General features: G+C 40.6%; 1 protein-coding gene across 5 annotated transcripts in view; it reads right to left on the bottom strand.

The window, feature by feature from the left end:
* The window catches only part of RAD51B (RAD51 paralog B), a 305,174-nt gene that overhangs the window by 107,561 nt on the left and 174,553 nt on the right, over positions 1-23,060 (bottom strand). For 3 of the 5 annotated variants that reach the window (XM_060273900.2, XM_088669783.1, XM_088669776.1), the window contains exon 10: positions 11,603-11,681. The exons of the other annotated variants lie outside the window; for them this stretch is intronic. In XM_060273900.2, the coding sequence (XP_060129883.2) occupies positions 11,603-11,681 (79 nt within the window). The remainder of the gene's footprint in view (positions 1-11,602; positions 11,682-23,060) is intronic. 5 annotated transcript variants of the gene reach the window in all.

Genomic DNA, 23,060 nt, shown 5'->3' with positions numbered 1-23,060 from the left:
ACAATGAAGAAATATCCCTGGCCATCAATATATAAACCTTTGTTTCTTGGCCGGTTTAGAGAGCGATTGACAAGAAAAAGTGATAGATGAAAGGGCTGGATGAGGAAGGTTTCTAATGAACTTCCTTCTGAATCATCTCTGTCTCTAAAAGGATGTGCCAGCACACCACAGAAACTGAAGCAGGAATGAAAGAGGAGCTGAAATCTGTCAGGAATGAATGGGGTGCTGAAATTGTTCATTGTGTTCCCAGGGCTCAGTAAGCAAGTTTAACCCTTCTTCAATGGATGGGTTTGATTTGTGTACATACAGTGGTGTGCTGATGTTTCCTGTGCCTTTGGGGGATACATCAATTGGTGTGGCCTCTGCCAAATCACGCAGCTGTGACCAGCTAGCGGGCTGCCTCTCTCTTTCTCCTGTTCAGACTGGTTGTGGAATTTAACTCATTTTACACTTAACTTTCCAGGAGAAATCTGGAGCAACTTCCCTCCCTGCAATTTGCCTGTGAGTTTTCCCCTCAAGGGAGCAAGAAAGCTTTTGAAATGAAAATGAAGCAGGCTCACTGGTGGCTACATAGTTCAGTCTTTGTAGTGCTGCGGTATGTGGGAAATTGAGGGGCAGCCTGAACTACGAACATTTGTGAGCAATATTTGAGAAAGAAAGAACTGTATTTATTCCCCCCCCCCCACGCAAGCAATCACTTTAGCATACTACTACAACGCAATTTGACAGTTTCTAAAGAGGTGCTATCCAATCACTGAATGTAATCATAAATGAGGGTATCTTGAATAAATTACTGCACTTGGTAATGACCCTCCCCCTGCCGCTACCATACTTGACTCTCTGTAAACTGCTCAGAGATTTATATAAATAATACTACGTCAGCCAGATTTCTTGCTGGAGCATTCTCTGTATTTAAACCACTCCTACTATTTCTGTACACCAAGGTACCGTATATTCCGGCGTATAAGACGGCTTTTGAACCCAGGAAAATCTTTTCAAAAGTTGGGGGGCCATCTTATATGCCTCTCTCTCTCTCTCTCTCTCTCTCTCTCTCTCTCTCTCTCTCTCTCTCTCTCTAACCATGCCTGGGATTGAATAGAAAAATACTGTTCTATTTCCACTGTCTCCTTATCTACGATCCAATGCATCTTCCTTCTAGCTACTCCCAGTAGTGACAGACAGCATCTATTGCCCTTTGGGACACTAAATGAATTCTGGTATAATATCACTTAAATATAAACAGGCCAAAACCCCAAAATCCACCATTTCCCTTGCTGCAGACTTGAGTGCTGGAGAAGACAGCCTCCCCTCCCTGGCGATTATATCCCAAACTCTATATTTTAACTTGAAAATTAGGGGGGTCGTCTTATACGCCCAGTCGCCTTATACGCCGGAATATACGGTAGGTAGGAGTTCTTAGCAATTTAGAGAGAATAGTAAGTTGTTGTAACTCTGAAGTTCACCGTTGTTGCTACTTATAGATGGCTTTCCACTCTATGGCAGTTCAAGTATATCTAAGGAAACTTAAAGTTAGCATTCCAAAGTGTGGTTCTATTTCCCTCTTGAACAGATGGTAAGGTTATAGGGAGCTGTAGGTTACAGTATCCTCATCATTTCATTCCATTTTGTTAAGAAGAGAAAGCTGTCATAAGCAGGGATGTCCAATGAAGCTGGTCAATCAAAATAATACTGAGTTCAACAGAGCTGATTATTATAACCATGGGTGGTGTGGAACATGCTCCAGAAAACATGGCCATTTACAGAGAGTCATCCGCGACTGGATCTCACGGTCAGGGGTACCTTTACCTTTTTAATCAATTACAGTAAACCCACAGTGAGATCACGCCTAAGGCCAAAATCGTGTATAGCCAAAACACATTGCATGCAATGGCAGGTGGGATTAGTCTTTCTTCCTGGATGCCCATCTCTTTTTAAAAAATAAATAAATAAAAGCCCCCCCCCCCAAGCGTATGATGCTGAATATGCACAAGTTAAATGTGCTTAAGTTGCCAGTTTACTCTACAAGCTTTGAGACAGATGGTATTAACCTAGGTTTCCAAATCAAGCAGTCACTATTATTCCTTAAACTTTAAAAAAAAAAATCTGGAAATAACAGATTTACAACTGCTCCTCTTTAGGTTACCATTCCAGCTTCCTAGTCCTTTGAATCCTATCCAACTGATATGAAGTACAAAAGAGACAGAGAGAGAGAGAGACCAAAGAAGAAAAGCAGGGGCAGGGGGAAGAAGAATAAGAAATGAGGGGAAAAGATGATCAATTCTCACTTTTATTTTAGCTCATTTTCACAATTCTCCAGAAACTTGTAACTTTTAAAATTGAACATCAGGTGAATTTAATATTTTATAAAATATTTAATTTAATTTTCTAGCAATAACAAAGACTTCTTCCAACCACTGCTCAATATTGGAGAGTTTTCATTTCATTTCAGTGTTGGGAGGATTATTCTCACAACCACTAACCTAGCAATCCATTCACTATATTTTTTTGGGAGTGTCCAGATGGCTGATATGTATCCAAATATTAAACGATTTAAGGTAAGCGTTAGATCCTGCGGATAAGGTAATGTTTATGCAATCTCCCACTACTTTCCAGACTGGTGAGATGACAGGGCAGTGCCAGAACATATGGGATAAATTAGCCTGTGGCTTGTCACACTTCCAACAGAGATCATTTGTAGTCAACCTCAACCTCAAGAAACTTACTCAGGGACGAACAAATTCTCAGTAAAACTTTCTGCTGAATTAACCGAAGTTGCATTTCAACAGCAGACAATTTCACTAATGTTTTTAATCTTATTTGTTCACTCAGTTTTAATTGTAGATGGTCTGTACCGGGCCTGATTAGTTTCTGTATATTTATTTATTTAGGTATTTTTATTCTGCCTTTCAGCACTGGAAGAACCCTCAGGGCCATTTACAGTTAAGATTATATAAACAACTTTAAACCATCCAACCAAAATACCATAGATAAAAGCAGAAATAAAAATGATAGAGCAGCAAGCGAATTCAATTAAAATCTGTTTGGAACAGCAGGTTTTAAGGCCCTTTTGAACACAATCAAAGAGGGGGTGAAACTCACATCCCTTAGGAGGGAGTTCCATAGTGACGGGGCCACTACCAAAGTACAAATTTATAAATGAAACAATCAGACATGATACTGATCATCTATAGCAGCCATGTCCAATCTGGTGCCCTCCAGACGTTTTAGAATACAATTCCCATCAGCTGCAGTCAGCATGGACTATGTTGAGGGATAATGGGAGTTGTAGTTTAGCCACATCTGGAGGAAACTAGACAGGGAAAAGCTACAGATCTATAGATTCTTATTGCTGTGATTGTTTTTTTAGCACTTGTAGATTTTAGAGGCACTAGCGACTAAATGTACCTTTATTTATGTAACGTATATTTATACCTTGAATCAAAATTTCCAGGGTAGTTTACAATGTCTAATAAACACAAAGTGAAAATAAATGCTAAAAAATAATAATTACCGGGGGAAGGCAGGGGTGGAGAGACCAGATGTTAAAAGCCAGGGAGCAAAACAGCACCAACACTTTGAATTGTGTTCAGAAATTATAAGAACTGTTCATTATGAGAACAAATGTTTAAGGATTAGTAGCTGAGTTTACTGGAAATTTCTTTCCTCTTCCCTCCTTGTCCCTTTCCCCTTGTGTGTTGTGTTTTTTTTAAGATTGTAAGCCTGCAGGCAGAGACTGTCTTGCTTTTATTGACTGCATGCAAGCCCCACTGGTAACCTACTTGGCTGAAGAGCAGGGTACAAATGCTCCAAATAGATAGATAGATAGATAGATAGATAGACCTGATGCCACCTACAGACATTGAACCATAATAGATAAGGAGCTAATGAGCTTAATCTTTCTCACACAGCCCTATTCTTATTTTGAAATCCCATAGCTGTGAGACACCCCCCGAACCTTACAAACTAGAGAGTAACTGCAGGATGATGGCATAATTAAAGAAAAAAATACAAAGGCAGCAGCCAGCTCACCTTGCAGGGATGGAGAATGCAGGGCCTTCTTCAGGAAGGCCAAAAGGGGCAATAAAACTGCTCATCTTTCTTTGCTGGTTTCACCAACGCTGTCAGCTTTGTAGATGTGGCAAGAATTCTGTTTGGCAGTCACCATTTTCTGATGCTATATTAGAACACAGTTCCCTGGTCTGCCTGTGGGTGCCAGTATGCCTGCCAGTACCTCCTATGGCATCCACAGAAAGTCTTGAATATCCCCTCAGAAATCTGCCGTGCACAAGGTCACCCACCCTTTCTTCTGTTCCCACCCTTTCTTCTGTTCTGCACAGAGGAGAGCTACAAAGAGCTTCTCTCTGTGAGCTAGCGCAACAGACCATTTTTTCCATTGATGGGGCACCTGACGCGGGGACATGTCTGCATCCTTTGGTGTCCTGTTTCTTTTCTCTGCTCTTTCAGATGTGGCAGCCATTTTGTGACTGGCACCCATGTCACGTTCTCAAAATTCTAAATGTGTCCACTTGCTAAAAACAGTTTGGCAACCTCTGACATAGGATCATTTCCAGGTTACTCTATCAGATTTTGTGTTTCTGAATGTGTTCAAAACAACCTCACATTGAGCATGGCATGGCGTTTGCAATTAAAATTAATTTCACCATAGAGCCATCTAGTAAAAAAGCATTAAAAACCCTAGTATCTTCTGTGCCACAACCAGCAAATTGCTCATGGAGGCAAGCAGGTCTAACAAATACCTAAATCATGCTGTTTTATGTTTCCATCCCCAGGAGGTTTTACTGACACAAAACATAAGCTCACATCAATACAGGACCTTCAAGGACGGTGTGTAAAAGCCTCTTGGAAACAAGTTATGGCAGCATTTGCTCCAGTGCTTTACGAAAAACATATGAGTACAGCATAATTATTAAGAGAACAACAAGGGAAAGCTTCTCTCTGGTTATGGTTGTGGGGACAGTTTAGTTCTGAAAACCCTGAAGGGCACATGAGTCATGCTTTGGGGCTGAATTTGCAAAGCAAAGATCAATTCCTACATTTCAACAATATAAAAAAACAACTCGGCACCAATGATTTCGAAGTCCACTATTGAAGATTTCAATTGCACACTGACATATAATGTTTTGTGAATCATATGTTTTGTGCAATACAGACAACTTGTAACTTAAACACATGTAAGTTGCACAATTTCAACTTTACATGCTTGATGGCCGGCTGGAAGGCTGAAATTGCACAAATTAAGCACATGGGAGGCCGAGAGTTTAAAACAGGCACCCCCAAACTGCGGCCCTCCAGATGTTTTGGCCTACAACTCCCATGATCCCTAGCTAAGAGGACCAGTGGTCAGGGATGATGGGAATTGTAGTCCAAAACATCTGGGGGGGGCGAAGTTTGGGGATGCCTGGTTTAAAAGCTCTCAAGTCTGTTTACCAGGCCCTGGGAGGCTCTCGTGAGATCTCAGATGGAAAAGCCCTGTACAAAAAGAGCTTTTAAGCCTTCTGTGTGTTTAATCTACTTTTTGTTCTCGCTTAGCTTGGTGAAGTATAACAACTATGATTGTTCTTTTTCGCTTCAACTTTAATGGTCCAGATGGGGCTAGTTTACAGTGGTTCAAGGTGTTTGCAAACATATTTTTAAATGGAAAAAAGAAAAGTGACAGTGAACCAAACAGCCCTTTTAGTTTCATTTTCACTTTGGTTATTGTCAAACACGCATCTAGTTTTTAGGTGTGCTTTTGAGGATCCCTTGAAATTGCATCTAGTTTTTTTGTCCATCATCTGGACATTAGAAGGAAGACTGCAAAAGCCGTAGGCTGAACTGACTCGAAGAGCTATTCCAAAGGGAAAGAAAATATGCAGCTGGTTCAATAACTGTGAATCAGGTAGCTTTTCATAAAAATGCAAACAAAATCAAATTTATCTCCTATTCCCTAGCAGGGACCTTTCCCCCTTCTTCTCCTTCTCCCTTTATGTCAGACACTGGGACTTAAAGAGCAACCCATGGCTTGAACCTTATCAGGGCTCTTTGTCCTGATGCCTGACAAACAAGAGGAGGGGAGGAAGGAGGAAAATGCCCTCTTCCCACTTTCTGCTGTTGTTACCATCACCATGCCCCCTTGCCAGTAAATTTTAAAATGAGTGGGTACAGTGCTTTGTAGTGTGTGTGTATATACCAGTATCTATAGTCAAAAGCACATCCTCAGCTTTTAAAATCAGTGCAGGATAAACTAGGGCAGAGTAAACAAATACAGTACATGAAGCACAGCTTTCAGCAATGTGTAATCCTATATGTGGAAAAGCTGGAATACACTGTATATGTAACAGACACTACCTAAGCTTTAGCTCAGTCAATGGTGCAGTTAGGTAATTCTAGACTTGGAACTTAATGGACTTAAGAGGGCCTCTCTCCCTAGACTGGAAATGTGTATTATTTCAATTACTTCAAAATGTGGTAAGCTAACTGCTGTATTTGGGACTCCTTTTGTTGCATGGAACTCTGGGTGTTTTTCCCGAAGTGCTGCCCTGACAGCGCCACTGAGCTCAGTTTGGTTAGAGAGCTTTCCTAAGCTTATTCAGACAGCAAGGACTGCATAGTTTCCTTGCTCCCAAGGTTCATGAGTTTCCCTTGTGGGCTAGCTGAGTCTACTTAGTTCTCTGAATCCCCCCCCACACACACACAAGAAAAAAAGAAAACCAGCCTTGGGGGGCTTTTACAGAGCTCTTTCTGAGTAGCGATTACTGTCCAGGACTTGGATGAGAAGCAGAGAAACACTTTCAGCTTTTGTACAACCTGCTTAGCCATTCAACAAAAGGTTCTCCTTTATCAAACACGCACATTTCAACACAAAAAAGAAAAGATTTACAAAACTCAGTTCACCTCCAAACAAAAGAGAAATCATGCAAACATTCCTTTTTGTATTAGATTAGTTTGTAAAACTAGGTATTTAATTAAATTTTGGTGCTTGGGTCTGGTCCAGCAAGCCACTTAAGCACATCTTGATTTCATCTGCCAGATACATTTCCTTGAAAGCAATCCTAGACTGTAAAGGAGAGCAAGGAAGCCCTATAGATTGAATAAATTCTAGACTGTGGTTTTTGCCAGGGCAAAAGTTTAGTGACATTTTCCTTAGCCACACCTCCTAATAACATGCAGGAGGATACTTATGAGGCAAAAGAGGGTTCCTGCAGAACAATGTACGGTAAGCATGGAAATAACTTGCTGTGGTAACAATCCACCTTGGGGGGCTGCAAGCATTGCGTTCTGATTTTGTGGTGGTAGTTGCTGTACCTCTTACATCTGTTTTGACTAGTGAAATGCATAAATTGGTGTGACTGTGCAGACACAACGGAATTCAGTGACTTGAATCATTCTAAGTTGTATGCTCTAACCATTGCATTACTAAGATCCCTGATCCATTTTCATTCCTGATGTTTCATTCAGATGTTTGCCAGCACTCTTCTCTGGTTCAAAGAGACCCTGGAAATGGCAACTTCTTATACAATCCTATTTACATCCATTTCTCTGTTACTAGTATGATGGGTTAATGTTGCAATTAGTTCAGATTTCATTGTGCTTTTTGAACTCCCTGGGAGGATTTTTAGAAAAAAGCTGTGGTCTTTCCAAGCTTTATCCAATGACTTTTTTTTAAAGACATGGGAATTTTACTACCAGTCCTTCCTGCTGACAACCTCACCCATGCAAGTAGGGGACGACTACGGTAGTAGTGGGGAGGGCTCACTGATGACAAGAGAAGCCTTGTAGACTTTATTCTTAAGGCTTGGACACAAATAAGTATACCCCAAAACATCATTTCCTATTTTTTATTTTTTATTTCCCATGCTTCCCAGTCCTATGCACTGGATAGGGAGGAATAGGGAATTGCAACTGGCAAGAAAGAATAGTTTGGAACACCTGAGAGAAAACCATTTCATAAAGGGTCATACTACCACCATCAGCAGGGATGCGGGTGGCGCTGTGGGTTAAACCACAGAGCCCAGGGCTTGCCGATCAGAAGGTCAGTGGTTTGAATCCCTGCGACGGGGTGAGCTCCCGTTGCTTGGTCCCAGCTCCTGCCAACCTAGCAGTTCGAAAGCACGTCAAAGTGCAAGTAGATAAATAGGTACCGCTACAGTGGGAAGGTAAACGGCGTTTCCGTGTGCTGCTCTGGTTCGCCAGAAGCGGCTTTGTCATGCTGGCCACATGACCTGGAAGCTATACGCCGGCTCCCTCGGCCAATAATGCGAGATGAGCGCCGCAACCCCAGAGTCGGTCACGACTGGACCTAATGGTCAGGGGTCCCTTTACCTTTACCTTTACCACCATCAGCACTACCGTATTTACATTTTGTTAATGAGAGATGGAAAAAGTGAGAGATGAAGAGTTAGGGAAGAGTAAATAATGAAAAAGTGAAAGTGAGAGAAGGCAAAAGACAAAATTAAGGGATAGAAAATGGGCAGACAAATCTAGTCACAAATTAAAAACAGGCCCCACGTTGTTGTTGCTTAGTCGTTTAGTCGTGTCCGACTCTTCGTGACCCCATGGACCATAGCACGCCAGGCACTCCTGTCTTGCACTGCCTCCCACAGTTTGGTCAAAGTCATGTTTGTAGCTTCGAGAACACTGTCCAACCATCTCGTCCTCTGGCCCCACGTTGTACAATGGAGTTAAAGAGGGCTCCTAAGTCTAAAAGGTTTACCAAACTCTTTAGTACTCTTAGGATAATAATATAAAAATAATACTGTTGAATAATACCCTTAGCATAAAGAACACTTAACAAAAAAATGGTCAGACTGAAATGCAGAAGATGCCTCATTTCTCCCCTCACTGATGCAACGGGTTCCAACCTGTATTGTGGGGAACTCCAGGGTTCCTTAGAAGCCTGCCAGCAGCCTGTCAATTAGAAGCTCAGTAATGGGCAGATAAACCTCCCTGAAAAACAGCTTGTCCCGGACGATAGATCTTCCCTTGCAGTGTGCAACTGTAGGGGAATGTGCACTGATTATGTTCTGAGCAGGCTCTCAGTTTCCAGGGGCCAAAAGTGAGGCCGCAGGACTCCTGGCCGGCATCCAGCATTATGTGCATGCCTAATGCCCTCAATCTTTTGAAACATGTAGAGATCAATGTAGAATATCCCTTGAAGGAAGGAAGTTTGAAAAGTAACACAGCATAGATGCATATTGCATACATTTTAGATCACTGGTAAGTAAAATAAAACTTTCCTCTCTCTGGAAGTTAGTGCCCCAAGCAATCTACCGCTCCCTGAGTTCAGTTCTATTTTCATTGATATCTGAACTGGTAGTGGTACATGCTTTCACAAATGTCACCATTTTCACCAACTGGTATGAAAATCAGTCTACTTCAACAATAACACTTCTAGTAAATGAAGATACAAAGGTGTTTATATGACAGTAAGTTCCGTACTCTCAATTTCACCTATTACAAGCTGTTTGTCTGACTCATGGCTGTTTCCTTTCCTGACACAAACACATCTCCTTCCTTTTCCTCCACCGGCAGGATATAGTAACTGGGGGTGAAAGTGAACTACTCCTTACTCATACACCACCAACAAAATAAGCAATTGACTGGAGAATGAACCTGACTGCTGAAAAATGTACATATGAACTAGAACTAGATTTCAAAGAGATTACTCAGTCTTAAAGGGCAAGGCTTGTGGCTCTGACAGAAAAATAACTTTTAAACCTGAACACCTGGCCTCATTACACTGGATTCACTGGACAGGAATATAAATATGAAACTTTATTAGTATTTTAAAGTATTTTCTGGATCTTTAAAATGTGGTTTAAACCAGAATTTGTGTACTACTGCAGATTTTAGGTGACACATTTAGATCCACATTTGAGGATATAATCAGCAATGTGCAAATTCAGGCTTTTGATTTTGTCCCTTTATATAAATAACAATAGTTACAAAATTAGAATTTCAAACCCAGGATTCTCAAGCATCAGAGACTTTGAGTAAGACTCACTAGGGCTTACTTATCTTTTCCCTTGTTCGCACAATATACTTGAAACGTAGTTCAAAATCTAACTCAACCCTTTGACCAGCCATCCTTGTCTTCAAATTGTTGAGCAGCATTTCTCAAGAGTGAAAGCAGCAATAAAAGAGCCACTGAATAATTGGATTCTTTTCACCACTGAGCACTTCAAGTTTACAAAGGCACAGAAGTCTCCCACTGCAGTGCTCTTGGGCAGCTTGGCGATCTCCTAAAATGATATAAGAGGTGCAGTTTCCCCTCCACCCAAGTCTCACCAAACAATTTTCAGTACTTGTACCAAGACCATGAGATCGAAAGAGACCAGGCAATAGAGCAGCAATTTACATCAACAAAGGGGATTTTGATGCACTCCGCCGAATGAGGCAGCATTACCATGTTAATAGCTTTTTCACTCTCAGCCTTCTTTTCCCTAGGACGCTGGAGACTTTTGCAAATGGAGAACAGTTCCGCTTTCCATTTTAACTACAAACAATAGCAGAGTAGCTCCTTAAACTGCATCAAATAGCAGTCAGTGAAATCTCTAACTAGCTATCCTCTCCTGCCGTTTTTTTTATTAACCACCAGCCCCAAGGAACAAAAGGGAGAGAAAGCAACTTGCAGTTTTAACTCTATCCCCACCTCCAAATCCCCTAGGGATGGGAAGAGGAATTGCCTGCAGAGCCACTAAATCAAACTTCTTTACTATGTTTTGTGTGTGCCTCCTTCCTGTCATCCACAATTAAAGAGGATTCAGGTATGTTTTCTAGTATTGGTTTGTTTGTGGCCTCTTGGTTAACAGAGCTGTGATGGGATCTCCCCTCCCCTCTCCCCTTAAGCTTCATTTTTCAGACAGCTGTTGTTCTCCACTAGTTCCCACACTCATCCACTTGTTCTCTTGTCACATACTTTGAATGTGTTCTCCTCCTGACACTGACTGCCTCACACAATAATACACAACAATAATGAATGAATGGAAATGTTGCCTCTGCTGTCAGACCGTGGAATACAGCCCATTCATTAGCACGAAAATGTTCTTCTGCCACCAGCGTAGATATCATGCTTTTTACCTGACACCTCTCAAGAAGCTTCCTTTAGGGGTGGGGAAAAGTTTTCCCTTTTATGCTGCTTTTCGCCATCTTCTTAGCTGGCTCAAAGAACCCTAATATGGCCTTGTCTGGAAGTTACTTTTCTCCCATTACCCTCTATGTGCAGTGGCATCAGGGATAGATTTTGGACTGGCACACTCCACCACCACCACCCCAATCATTTTTTGTTAACACAACGGGTTGATTTAGTAGTGCTTAGACCCACTGAAAACAATGGGAGTTGACTAAGCCCTATATAAAACCTATATAACCTTCTGAACCACACCACTGTAGATAAACATGCAGCCTCTTGGTCGGTCTCCTGCAATAACTGACTCCAATAACAATAGGTGTAGCAACACTGGCAGGCTGCCATATTGTTCATTTTTGCCTTGCTGAAGCGAAAACGTCTCTCAATAGGAAATGTACTTGATGTGCAGGTGATGCAAGAACAAATGTAAGACTTCTGGCATTTTCAGTATGCAAAACTCACTCATGGTCTTACCTTGGAGAATGAACCCTGAATTTTCAATTCTGTACAGGAAAGATGTGAATGGCGCAATCGGGGACTTTGCAACCAGAAGCTGCAGAAACAAAGACAAAAACCAACAAAAAAATTCCTGTTTTATGCTGCTACTGATTACAATCCCAGTTCATAGAGAAAGCTTAACAGCAGCAACCATCAAAAGCCTAGGCTATTTTGTCACAACAGTTCAGACTTATACCACTTTTATTTCCAAAAATGTGCATTTAGCCCTTTAGATTCAAAATATCCCTATTTTTATTCATATTTGAGTCATATTTTCCAAAATACCACACCATTTGAATATGCCCTTCCACTCTGTTGTATATGTTTCAACAGACAACAAGAAATGCTCCAAACATCTGTGTGTTCCAGCACAGAAGAAGAGAAGGTGGACTATGGCAGAGCAATGAGACCCCACATAGAATTTTGCACATTAAAAAAGGAGCTAAGTCAACCTTTGTACCCATGATGGCTTTGGTTTCTTAAAGAGTACTTGCTATAACATATTCAATTGTTCAGGTCAACCCAAGCCCATACAACCACCCCCTATATTATGATTTGCACACGGAATGGTTGCTGGTAGTTCATGTGACTTGCTGCTGCCATTCCTGCAAAAACATGTCTGCAACCCAAATCTGAAGCAGATTTCCTCACTCATTTCTGCCTCAGGAAAAAAAGGGAAAGGAACTAGAAAGCAATTTCCCAGTCTGTGGTTTTCACAGCGGCATTTCCAACTTTGTAGCCCTAAGGGCACCATTTAACAAGGCTGCTGATCCAAAGCACATTCTGGTTCTTTTCAGAGCTCCGTTTCAATTAAAGTGATGTCATACCCATTTCACCAATGCCCGGAAAATACACCAGACTTTACTACTTTCTTCATTTTTAAGTATGCATGGACAGAGACATTTCAAAAATATCCATACGGCCTGTGAACAGCACTGTCAGGGCCACTCTTCTGTTCCACAATTAAAGTTCTCCAGCTATATACCTTATAACCCTGCTCTACTTTGAGCTATGATAAAACCTGCCATTTCTTGTTGTCCACTAAATAACACAGTTCAGATGTGATAAACGTATCTTTATCACTACCATGCCAAGCAGTGGCTTGTTTTTGGAAGTTGCAGTTCACAAACCAAAAGGTCCCTTGACCTTAAAGTGCAAGTGAAGGTGTTCAGCTGTTCTGAAACTCCTTCCGTAGAGTTTTATGCAGTGACAAGTACCATATGGGCAAGCTGCTACAAATGGAAGTACTAAGGAAGGAAGAACTCATAATGGCATTTTTTCATGTGCATTTTAGGGCCATTGGACAACTGATGTTATACCATTTATATATTGGATGGGATGGGGTGAGCACTAAAGAAATCCCGAAAGGTTAGCCACTTTCTCACTTTTTTATTTGGTTAGTGAATCTACATGGAATTAAAATAAAAAAATTCCTTCAGTAGCACCTTAAAGACCAACTAAGTTTATATTTTGGTATGAGCTTTCGTGTGCATGCACACTTCTTCAGTGTATCTGAAGAAGTGTGCATGCACACGAAAGCTCATACCAAAATATAAACTTAGTTGGTCTTTAAGGTGCTACTGAAGGAATTTTTTTATTTTGCTTCGACTCAGACCAACACGGCTACCTACCTGTAACTACATGGAATTAGTCAATAGACAGCCTGCTCCAGAAGATGAACAGTTATAGCCCACTGGAATGTAACAAAAAAATTAAATAAATTCCTTTGTAAGCAAAACTTGAAAATAAAGGATCTCATAATTGTGCTCTATATAAATCTAACAAACTCAGCTCTGTCTTATACGGATGATAACGAATAGATATATCCTCATTAAGTGGCAAAACAAAAGGCCAAGAGATCAACATAGATGGCATGATGGGTGGTGGTTATTGGGTTGTTCTTGTTTTTATTTTGATTATGTATTTTGTGGTTTTATATTGTGATTTTATCACGTGAACTGCCCTGAGACCTGCGGGTATAGGGCAGTATCCAAATTTAATAAATAAATAAATAATAGTAATAATAGTGTGGGATTGTTCCAATTAAAAGCCATCAAGGAGGAGGACACTTCATCCTTCACTCTGTATCAGACCATTTGAGTCACACAGATGTACAGTAAGTAGCTGAACCATTGCAGAAGAGTTCTCAGTGCACTGTATAAAAACACAATTCCTGTCCAAGATTGAACTCTATTTTTGCCCACTTACAACAGAATTCTTAGTGCTGATTCACATAGTTTATAATGTTCTTCTTCTTCTTCTTTGGTGATCACTCGTAGCCGAGTAAGATTGTCTTCCATAAACACGGTTTTAACAATGAGTCCATAAGTGACTGTGGAGCCCAATTCTGGATCCACACGTCCTTCCACAGTGGGGACATTGGTTTCCGGGCGGGAGTTGATCATGGTGTGGATTTGCCAAGCATGCCTTCTTCTTAGCACGTTTCTCCCTTGCGTCCTGAGTTCAAGTGTCTTCAAAGCCCCTGGCACCTTTGGTAAAGGCTGTTCTCCAACTGGAGCACTCACAAGCCAGTGTTTCCCAGTTGTCAGTGTTTATACTACATTTTTTTAGATTTGCCTTGAGGCAGTCTTTAAACTTCTTTTGTTGACCACCAGCATTACACTTTCCATTTTTAAGTTCGGAATAAAGTAGTTGCTTTGGAAGATGATCATCAGGTATTCGCACAACATGACCAGTCCAACGAAGTTGATGCTGAAGAATCATTGCTTCAACACTGGTGAAATTTGCTTCTTCTGATACACTGATATTAGTTCGCCTGTCTTCCCAAGTGATGTGTAAAAATTTCCCGGGACACTGTCGATGGAATCTTTCGAGGAGTTGGAGATGGTGTTTATAAGTGATCCATGTTTCACAAGCATATATTAAGGTTGGTAGTACAATAGCTTTGTAAACAAGCATTTTGGTTTCCCTGTGAATGTCCTGGTCCTCAAACTCTCTGCACTTCAGATGGGAGTTAGCCGCACTTGCAGAGCTCAGGCGATGCTGGATTTCGGCATCAATGTTGGCCCTTGTGGAAAGATGACACCTAGCGCAACACTGAAGCTCTTTTAAAACCGACTTTCCCTTTTTTTAAAGCAGAGATGAATAATGAATTCAATTCATTATAAACTTTACAAAAATAAAACACAGTCTACCTGAAGACTTGGTGTGTGTGTGTGTGTGTGTGTGTGTGTGTGTGTGTGCAGAAAAACAACTGAGGTCAGCATTTTAATTCCTAGTAAGATTGCTTGTTGTCTGCAATATGAAGGATCGTTCTGCAATAGAAGAAAGTGTACTAGAAGTACATCTGTAGAGATCCTTACAAACAACCTCTTATTCTTGTTTATTTATAACATCTGTTGGCTTGCATGTATCTTCCCTAGCTACTGAGGTATGAGGGTACAAGACAAACAGAGCAAAAATGCAGGTTTAGTAACCATTGTCAATGTTTTTCTTTGAGTAATGTTATGCTAGCAAAGTCATCTCAGGATGTGATATAAACTTGGTGACCTGTTGCACGGTGGAAATCTGCAATGCAAGCACTTTCGCTTCCTCAGCGTAAGTTATTGTTCTTCATGCAAAGAAAAGTTGCTGGAGAAGGAAGGAGCGTGTCACTTGTAGCCATGATGCAACCCCCAGAATTTCCTTTCCTGCATTTAACCTCATTGAATGATGCAATAATCTTCACCCCAAGTCATTGGGTTTGCCATGTACTCTGCTCATGAGGCTTCAAGCAGCAAAATTGTAAGGGGAAGATCTTTACTTACTGGTAGAAATCGGAATAAAATAAATAACAATCTGTATAAAACACAAATTTCAAACAGCAGACACATGGCATTATTGAAACAAACAATAAAAAACCCTTTTGTCTTGCATGGCTCCTCAGAGGAACAACACATCAGTACTGTAGACCAGTGTTTCCCAACCAGTGTGCCTCCAGATGTTTTGGGACTACAACTCCCATCATCCATAGCTAGCAAGACCAGTGGTCAGGAATGATGGGAGTTGTAGTCCCAAAACATCTGGAGGCACACTGGTTGGGAAACACTGCTGTAGACTCAACCACAATATTATGTTATGCTATTGAAGTATTCAGATATGGCATATGGCAGAAACACCAACCATCTCCATTTCATAGTGTTTCCTGCCAACTGCTTTGGGATGATATGGGGAACTTTAGTCCTGACAATCCTTAAATGATGCCTAGGCAGGTGAGAAGAGAATGCAGAACAGAAAATAAAATAAAAACATAAAAGAAAAAAGAATATTGAATGGAAATGAAACAAGGGCAAGAGTGATAAAGAGATAAAAGAAACACAGGCATAGTTCTTTTCACTTTAGCAAGGAGAAAGTTCCAAGCAATGTTCCTTGTGCTGCATTAGTCATAAATGAAGTGAATAGGAGGGTGATAGCCCATCTCTTTGAGCATGAGATCTTGGTCCCTATGGCAAACTATCCTGCAAAGCTTTTTTCAAGAGTTATGGGAATGCTTCAAAAAGTTGTCCTGTGCTTAGAACCCATATGTATGACTGTAGAGATCACAAAGAACAAAATCTTATCCTTAAATTTCACAAAATTAACTACTCAATTCTGAATATTATTAGAATCTTTAATTTGCTATGAGATTTTAAAATCACAACTAACATTATTGTTATTAACAACATTTATAAGCCCCTTTCCCAAAGTGGCGCACAGAACTTTGTTCAATTAATACTTTTAAGCCCAACTCTCTAATTATCCAGTTTGTAACTACATTTGCATGGAAGAGCATAGCTTAAAAGTGAGAAGAAATGCACTGAATCAGCAATGTCATTCAACAAGGGATGTGATTATCTTAGAACGTTCAATTAGATTCATGAACTAATAAAACCACTGCTAAGCAAAACAAATCTTTCCTCTGATTGTGCCAAATGTCTGGGACAGGCAATCCTTATGCCAGAATATCCCTTCTTATTGTAGATGGAGAAACATTGTTTTCTCAGCTGCTTCAAGAAAACAGGAAAAGAGCCAGTGAGGAAAACAACTCAATTGGCTTTTGCATCAGTTCAAGAAACTTTACTTTCCCCTGTTTGCTCACATCTTCTGTACCATGCAGGGGTTTAATCTGCTGTGCCAGTACCAAAGCAGAGCAAAAGAAAAAATATTGAACTTGGAATTCAACCATTCAACTGCTAGTTCTTATTACGATCCTAGGAAGGAAGATGTCTTATATATACATATTCAAGCCATTAGTCCATCTAGCTCAGTATTGTCTACAAGGACTGGCAGAAACTCCTTGAGGTTTCAGACAGATATCCCTGGGGATGTCAGGGATTGAATCTGGAACCCTTTGCATGCAAAGTGTGTGGCCTTCCACCAGATTCCCTGAGAACAGGGTATAGGTAACAATATTCGCCCAAATGCAGTATTCATGTTCCTAGCAATTACATATGTGCCCAAATAGGGCAGCCTTCGGTACTGTTTAACATCACTAAACCCATATAAAGCCATACCCAACAAACTTTCTATATAAACATTTTTGCCTTTAAAAGATAAATCACCAGGCAGATTTAATATAGAATGCTTAACCTCACTTGGAAGTACACAATGCTCTGGGAATTCTGCTACTGTACTGTACTGGTCACTTCATTGCAGAAAAGCAGGCATCCTGACTCTGTGTCAAGATGGTCCCTGAAGCGGTGGTGAAGCTGCATAGCTATTGTTCTGTGCAAGTTTCAAAAATCTGTCTCAAGCTTTCATGATTGTCTGTTTTCTTTAAATATTTATTTTTAATAGAATACACAAATGACAAATACAATCCCCACCGCACATGCACACACCAATGTGCGCATGTCCCCCCACCACTTATTTCCCCCCACCCCTATTTGTAGAGTGTTTATACATTCAATGAATCACAGATTTCCAACACTTTGCTATTGTTACCCTGGCTGCAGTAAATAAGAAAGCCAACAATTCCTTATTTTTTTCCAGCTCAGCCTTTCCCATCATGGAAGGATAATAATGCAATTTGAGGATCTGGAGTAGTTTGTTGGAGTGTTATGTGGCTAGCCTCTTCAAATATTTCTTACCCAAAGTGCTGGCCCTCTCCTTCTGCACCCTGTTTTGAGGGGGTTTGCTGGCTACCAGCAGAAGGGATCCCATCAATGGCAGATTCTGCCCACTGGGGCACTTCTTGACACTGAAGGCTGGCAGGGCTGAGCAGAAGCAGACCTCCATTCCATTCAAACCAACCCCAGCATGGCAAACAGGGGGTTTGGATCACTTTACCTGTGGCCATTGGTCTACAGAACTACAGAACTTTCAGAAGGCATCTGAAGGAAGCCCTGTTTTGAGAAGTTTTTAACGTTTGATGTTTTACTATGTTTTTATATATTGATTAATACACATTGAAAAATTGAGGACTTAATCTAGGGAGCTGATTCATGCTGAACCTATGCAATTTTTGACTACAACAAAGGTTAGCAAGGCATGCGACCGGCAGGAAGTGTGAACACCTGTCATTTATAAGACTTTGGTTTCTGTTCACTGAAGTATACAGCCTTAAGGTATTCTTGGATCCATCAATGCACCTGGGCTGTCAGGTTGCTTCAAACTTAGCAACGGCAGTCCATCCCTATTATCATAACCTTGACACCTATAATAAGCTCTATGTACCACTACCCCTTAAGGACTGTTTTTCAGTTGCAGCTGGATAGGAAAATAGTTCTTATATACCTCACATACAATCACATTCCCTCTTGTATTCCTTAGAATCAGACCATCTAAGAGTTGATACACCATTTGTGCACTAAAAGTGATTACTATGTGCACAGAAGAACACTCAGCAGTTCCACATTTGAAGAAATCCTGATGGAGGTACAACAAAGCCCAAGCACAAACATTTTCCAGATGTTTTGCATTTGGTTGCCATAACCAAGGATTTGAAACTTTAGTTTAATACATTTCAAATTTGCTTTAAAAGAAACACAATTTAAAAGCATTAGAAGAACCACCATTCATAAATTTCTATTTTTTAAAATGAATTATGTTCAACTAAGTCATACTCGGGGTAGATTCATTAGAGCTTATGGACTTAAGGAACTGAACTATAATGAAATATTACATTAGTTCTCAAATTTCTCTTATAGGGACAGTCTTTTATTTACATAGATGCCAAATATTGCCAAAAGACATCAATAATAGTAATTTGTTGTTGTTGTTTAGTCGTTTAGTCATGTCCGACTCTCCATGACCCCATGGACCAGAGCACACCAGGCACTCCTGTCTTCCACTGCCTCCCGCAGTTTAGTCATAGGACCGCAATTCCCATCTGCGTAGCCCTGTGCATGGTTTTCCTGGTATGTTACAGAATATAGCTCTGTTTACACTCACATGTTGCAATTTCCATACTTGGTTATTTGCAACCTTTGCACAAATCTGTGGACCAAAGCAGGGATATGTAGAATAGATCAGGCAAGCAATGTGCCTTGATGTGACTAAGAGAGATACTAAAGGTTCATCTAGAACAGGTTGATGAAAGAGAGTCAAGACCATAAGAGTCAAAACCAACACACAAATATTGATATCTCCAGAAAAAATATTTGCTTCGTTATAGGATTTAGGTCTCACACCTTCAACATGAGCTTATGTTGCCAGGGCAGCTAAATAGTATGAAACAAAAAAGGGCACCATCATCACCATACATATAAATAATAAAACCTAATAAAACTATTTATTGAATTTAGATACTGCCCTCCTTCCCAATGAAACACATTAAAACAATCAATTCAACAACTAAATATCCACAAATCTATGAATTAGTTCATCAGATTTAGAGAAAAGATCCTGAAGGCTTCTTCATGGGGTGTACAACTCTGGAAAACCTTACTGTTGCTTTTGAAGTCAATGCCTGGCATTTATCTCAAGCAAAGAAGGTGCAATGAGAAAAGAAAAATAGTAGACATATTGCAGGCTCCACCTGATCTATTCAAGGTTATTGTACAAAAAAGAAGGCAAGAGGGGGCTTCGACAATTCTCCTCCAGCAGCCTCATCAACGGGGATTAAGGAACTTTGGCTAAGCAGCTGAAAGAATGAGCAATTAACTCCAGTGATGCAAGAAGAAATCAGCTAAAGGCAAATGGATTTGTCCAGTTTTCATCCTGTGGAAAGGAGTCTGTGGTGGTTCTCAATGGGGCTTATAGAGCCAAATTCACACAGCCCTAAGACACAGGCATATATTTGCAGCCATAAATGGCATGACTGTAGTTTGTATTCCTGTTCCTGTTCCCTGTTCATCCATGAATGCCATGTCAGAATTTGTCCCCAAACAACCAAATCACACACTTATTGGTGTGTGCTGCAGTGGAAAAATTTGATCTCCAAAGCTCAGTAAGTTTGAAGAGAGGTTTTTAATTAAAACCAGGTTAATGGGTCACAATTCAATAAAACTCTTTATAGAGCAGTCTAAATGCATCATACCTACCCCACGAGAAAATCCTGTCCATCGGAAGCTGTTTAGAAAGGGATTTCCTCTCTGCTATTTTATAGAACAGCAGCAATGGCTGCTTGGGGCACTTTATGAGAAGTGGGTCATAAATCCAAACCAATTAGTGAAGACAGTACACAGGCAGCATTTGTGTTGAGCATACATCCCACACAAGTACACTTCAGGAGGCAGGGATCAAAATAAACAGCAGCAACATGAAAAACATAAGTCACTGAAGTGGTCCCTTCTCCAGCAATCCATGACTACATTTCCTTGCCTTGCTTGTTTTGCCCCCATCTCAGTTTAATACATTCAGAATATATAGATTGCACGAAAGGTGTTTGCATAATGCATATTGTTGAGAAAGTCCTTTCCCAGTATTAACTTCTTGATCTTCCAAGTAAAATTCACTATTATTGCTGTTGTTATTTATACTGGGTGGAATGGAATGTTGCGCTAATATGATCATTCCATCATTACAAAATATTTCTGTTTACCAGATGGAATTATCTCCCCCAACCCAGAATGCTGTTCTAGAGGTTTCCCTCAACCCCCACTCCAAGCCAATTTGGGGGGTGGGGTGGGGAGGGGAGTAGGAGAATGGGGGAAAGCAAAATTGCGCTAGGGGGACTCATTTGTGCTGGCTTCTGCTAGCACACCTATTCAGTTGACTCTGCCCCAACTGTTTATTGTTATTCTACGGTGACCCGGGATACATTGGGATGAAGGGAAGTTTAATTCTTTGTCCGACTCTTCGTGATCCCATGGACCAGAGCACGCCAGGCACTATATACAGTGGTACCTCTGAAACTGTTCTTAACCTGAAGCACCACTTCAGCTAATGGGGCCTACTGCTGCCGCCCCGCCACCAGAGCACGATTTCTGTTCTCATCCTGAAGCAAAGTTCTTAACCTGAGGTACTATTTCTGGGTTAGCGGAGTTTGTACCTGAAGCGTTTGTAACCCGAGGTACCACTGTAAATTTATTTGATCACTTGCTTGGAATGAGATAAACGAAAGGATAAGACGCAGCAGCCACATTTCCTGATCAATAATGCAGATTAGGTGATTCACACCAAGTTAAACTACATTCATCTATCCATTAAATCCCTTTTTAAGGAAGGACGTTCTATTATGTTATTACTAAAGATCAAAATGTCCATAGTATTTCTACTGGACAACAATAAGGAAGTCAACATCTGAGACCGTGGTTCATAATAACCACCAAGCTATTCTGTAGTTCTTTCTCACAAGCTGGAAGTGTTGGGTTTTTTCTTCTTCATGCGATGACAGATTGACAGACATGCTGATAAGCATAAAAGAAATCATACCAGTGCCCCTCACAATCACTCTTTCATGAAGGGCAGTAGTCAAACTTTCTCTTTCTCTTTCTCTCTCTCAACTCCGACCTAACTTATACAACAATACAGGTCCCAGACTCCAGCCAAGAAACCAAGAGATTGTCCTACATCACATCTTAAATATTTTCACCCACAGCACTGTCTGCAAAATCATTTTAGGATAAAACAAAAACTCCACTACCCCTATTTCATACTGACATATGCCCCAGCAAAAAAAGAGTAAGCCCAAGGTGAAAAGCTAAGGAAATAGTAGAGAACGCACATTAAAAGACCTGAGTGTGGAACATGTTTCAGGTCACTCTAGACAACAATAAAATAAATAGTTGAACTGGGGCCTGATGTACAAATTCACCATGAGTTTGCAGAAGCACGCAGCAAAACTAAATTAGACATTCCTTGGCCCAAAAACAATATAGCTGGAAGAACATTTGGAAGCTGCCCCCTTGTATATGTGGGTTGTAGAGTAAGTACTGATGACAAGCATGGCACTGAGCTACAGAAAGCAATAATTTAATAATCACCTGTTCTTGCTCTTAAGCAATATAGTTCTCTTTGTAGGAAATGGGAATGTTGCGTTGATGTATCAGCTGCATTGCTGCTGGCTTACAAATCATACCTAGTTAGAGACCAACAACTCACAGGGACCTGGATTTATGTATAATAGGAAGCCAAGGCTTATTAGCTTGTTTATCCCACTCATAACAAGGGAGCAGAACAGGAGCAATGGGGAGCATGCAGCAGCATGTTCCTCATTCATGATGGTAAGCTACAATAAGCCAGAAACCTGGAATTATCCTTATGTGTCAACATGGAAAAGAATTAAAAATTTCACAAAGTACATAAAAAACTCCAGGATATGTGGAATAATTTCTCCCCTGTTCATATTCTCTTTCATTCTAAATTTGCATTGCTCGACAGATCAGGGATTTATCATCCATAGAAAACTGCTAATATTTTAAATAAGCAAAGTGGCAGTTTGGTGTTTCTGCATCCAGACTATTTGGACAAAGCACTGTACCTGAGTTGTAGAGATTTGTGGGCAGGAGGTTCCAGTTCCAGTTCCTAGCATCTCTCCAGATAGAGCTGTGAGATACCCTGGAGAGCTGCTGCCAGTCAGCATAGACAATGGTCTGATTCAGTATATGGCAGCTTCCGATATTCCTTTGTTAATGTAACGGATATGACACCATCTGTTTTTAGAAAAATTGCCTTTTGCTTTTGAACTGAGTTAACAACAACAACAACAACAACAACCATTTATTATTTATACCCCGTCCATCTGGCTGGGTTTCCCCAGCTACTCTGCGTGGCTCCCAACATAATTAAAAGCACAATAAAACATCAAACATTAAAAACTTCCCTGAACTGGGCTGCCTTCAGATGTCTTCTAAAAGTCAGATAGTTGTTTATTTCCTTGACATCTGATGGGAGGGCGTTCCACAGTGCATGGGCACCACTACCGAGAAGGCCTTCTGCCTGGTTACTGGGCATAGTACTGTCCCTTGGTGGCTCAGCTAAGTTTTACCTATAGAAATTAATGAACCTAAGTTATGTCCATTAATTTCAATAGGACCACTCTGAATAAAAGCTTAGCTGAATACCACCTAAT

Source organism: Zootoca vivipara, chromosome 1, assembly GCF_965207765.1.
Source record: "Zootoca vivipara chromosome 1, rZooViv2.hap1.1, whole genome shotgun sequence".
In the NCBI taxonomy this organism is placed as follows: Eukaryota; Metazoa; Chordata; class Lepidosauria; order Squamata; family Lacertidae; genus Zootoca; species Zootoca vivipara.
Note: the sequence above shows the minus strand (reverse complement) of the source record. Positions and strands in the feature narration are given on the sequence as shown.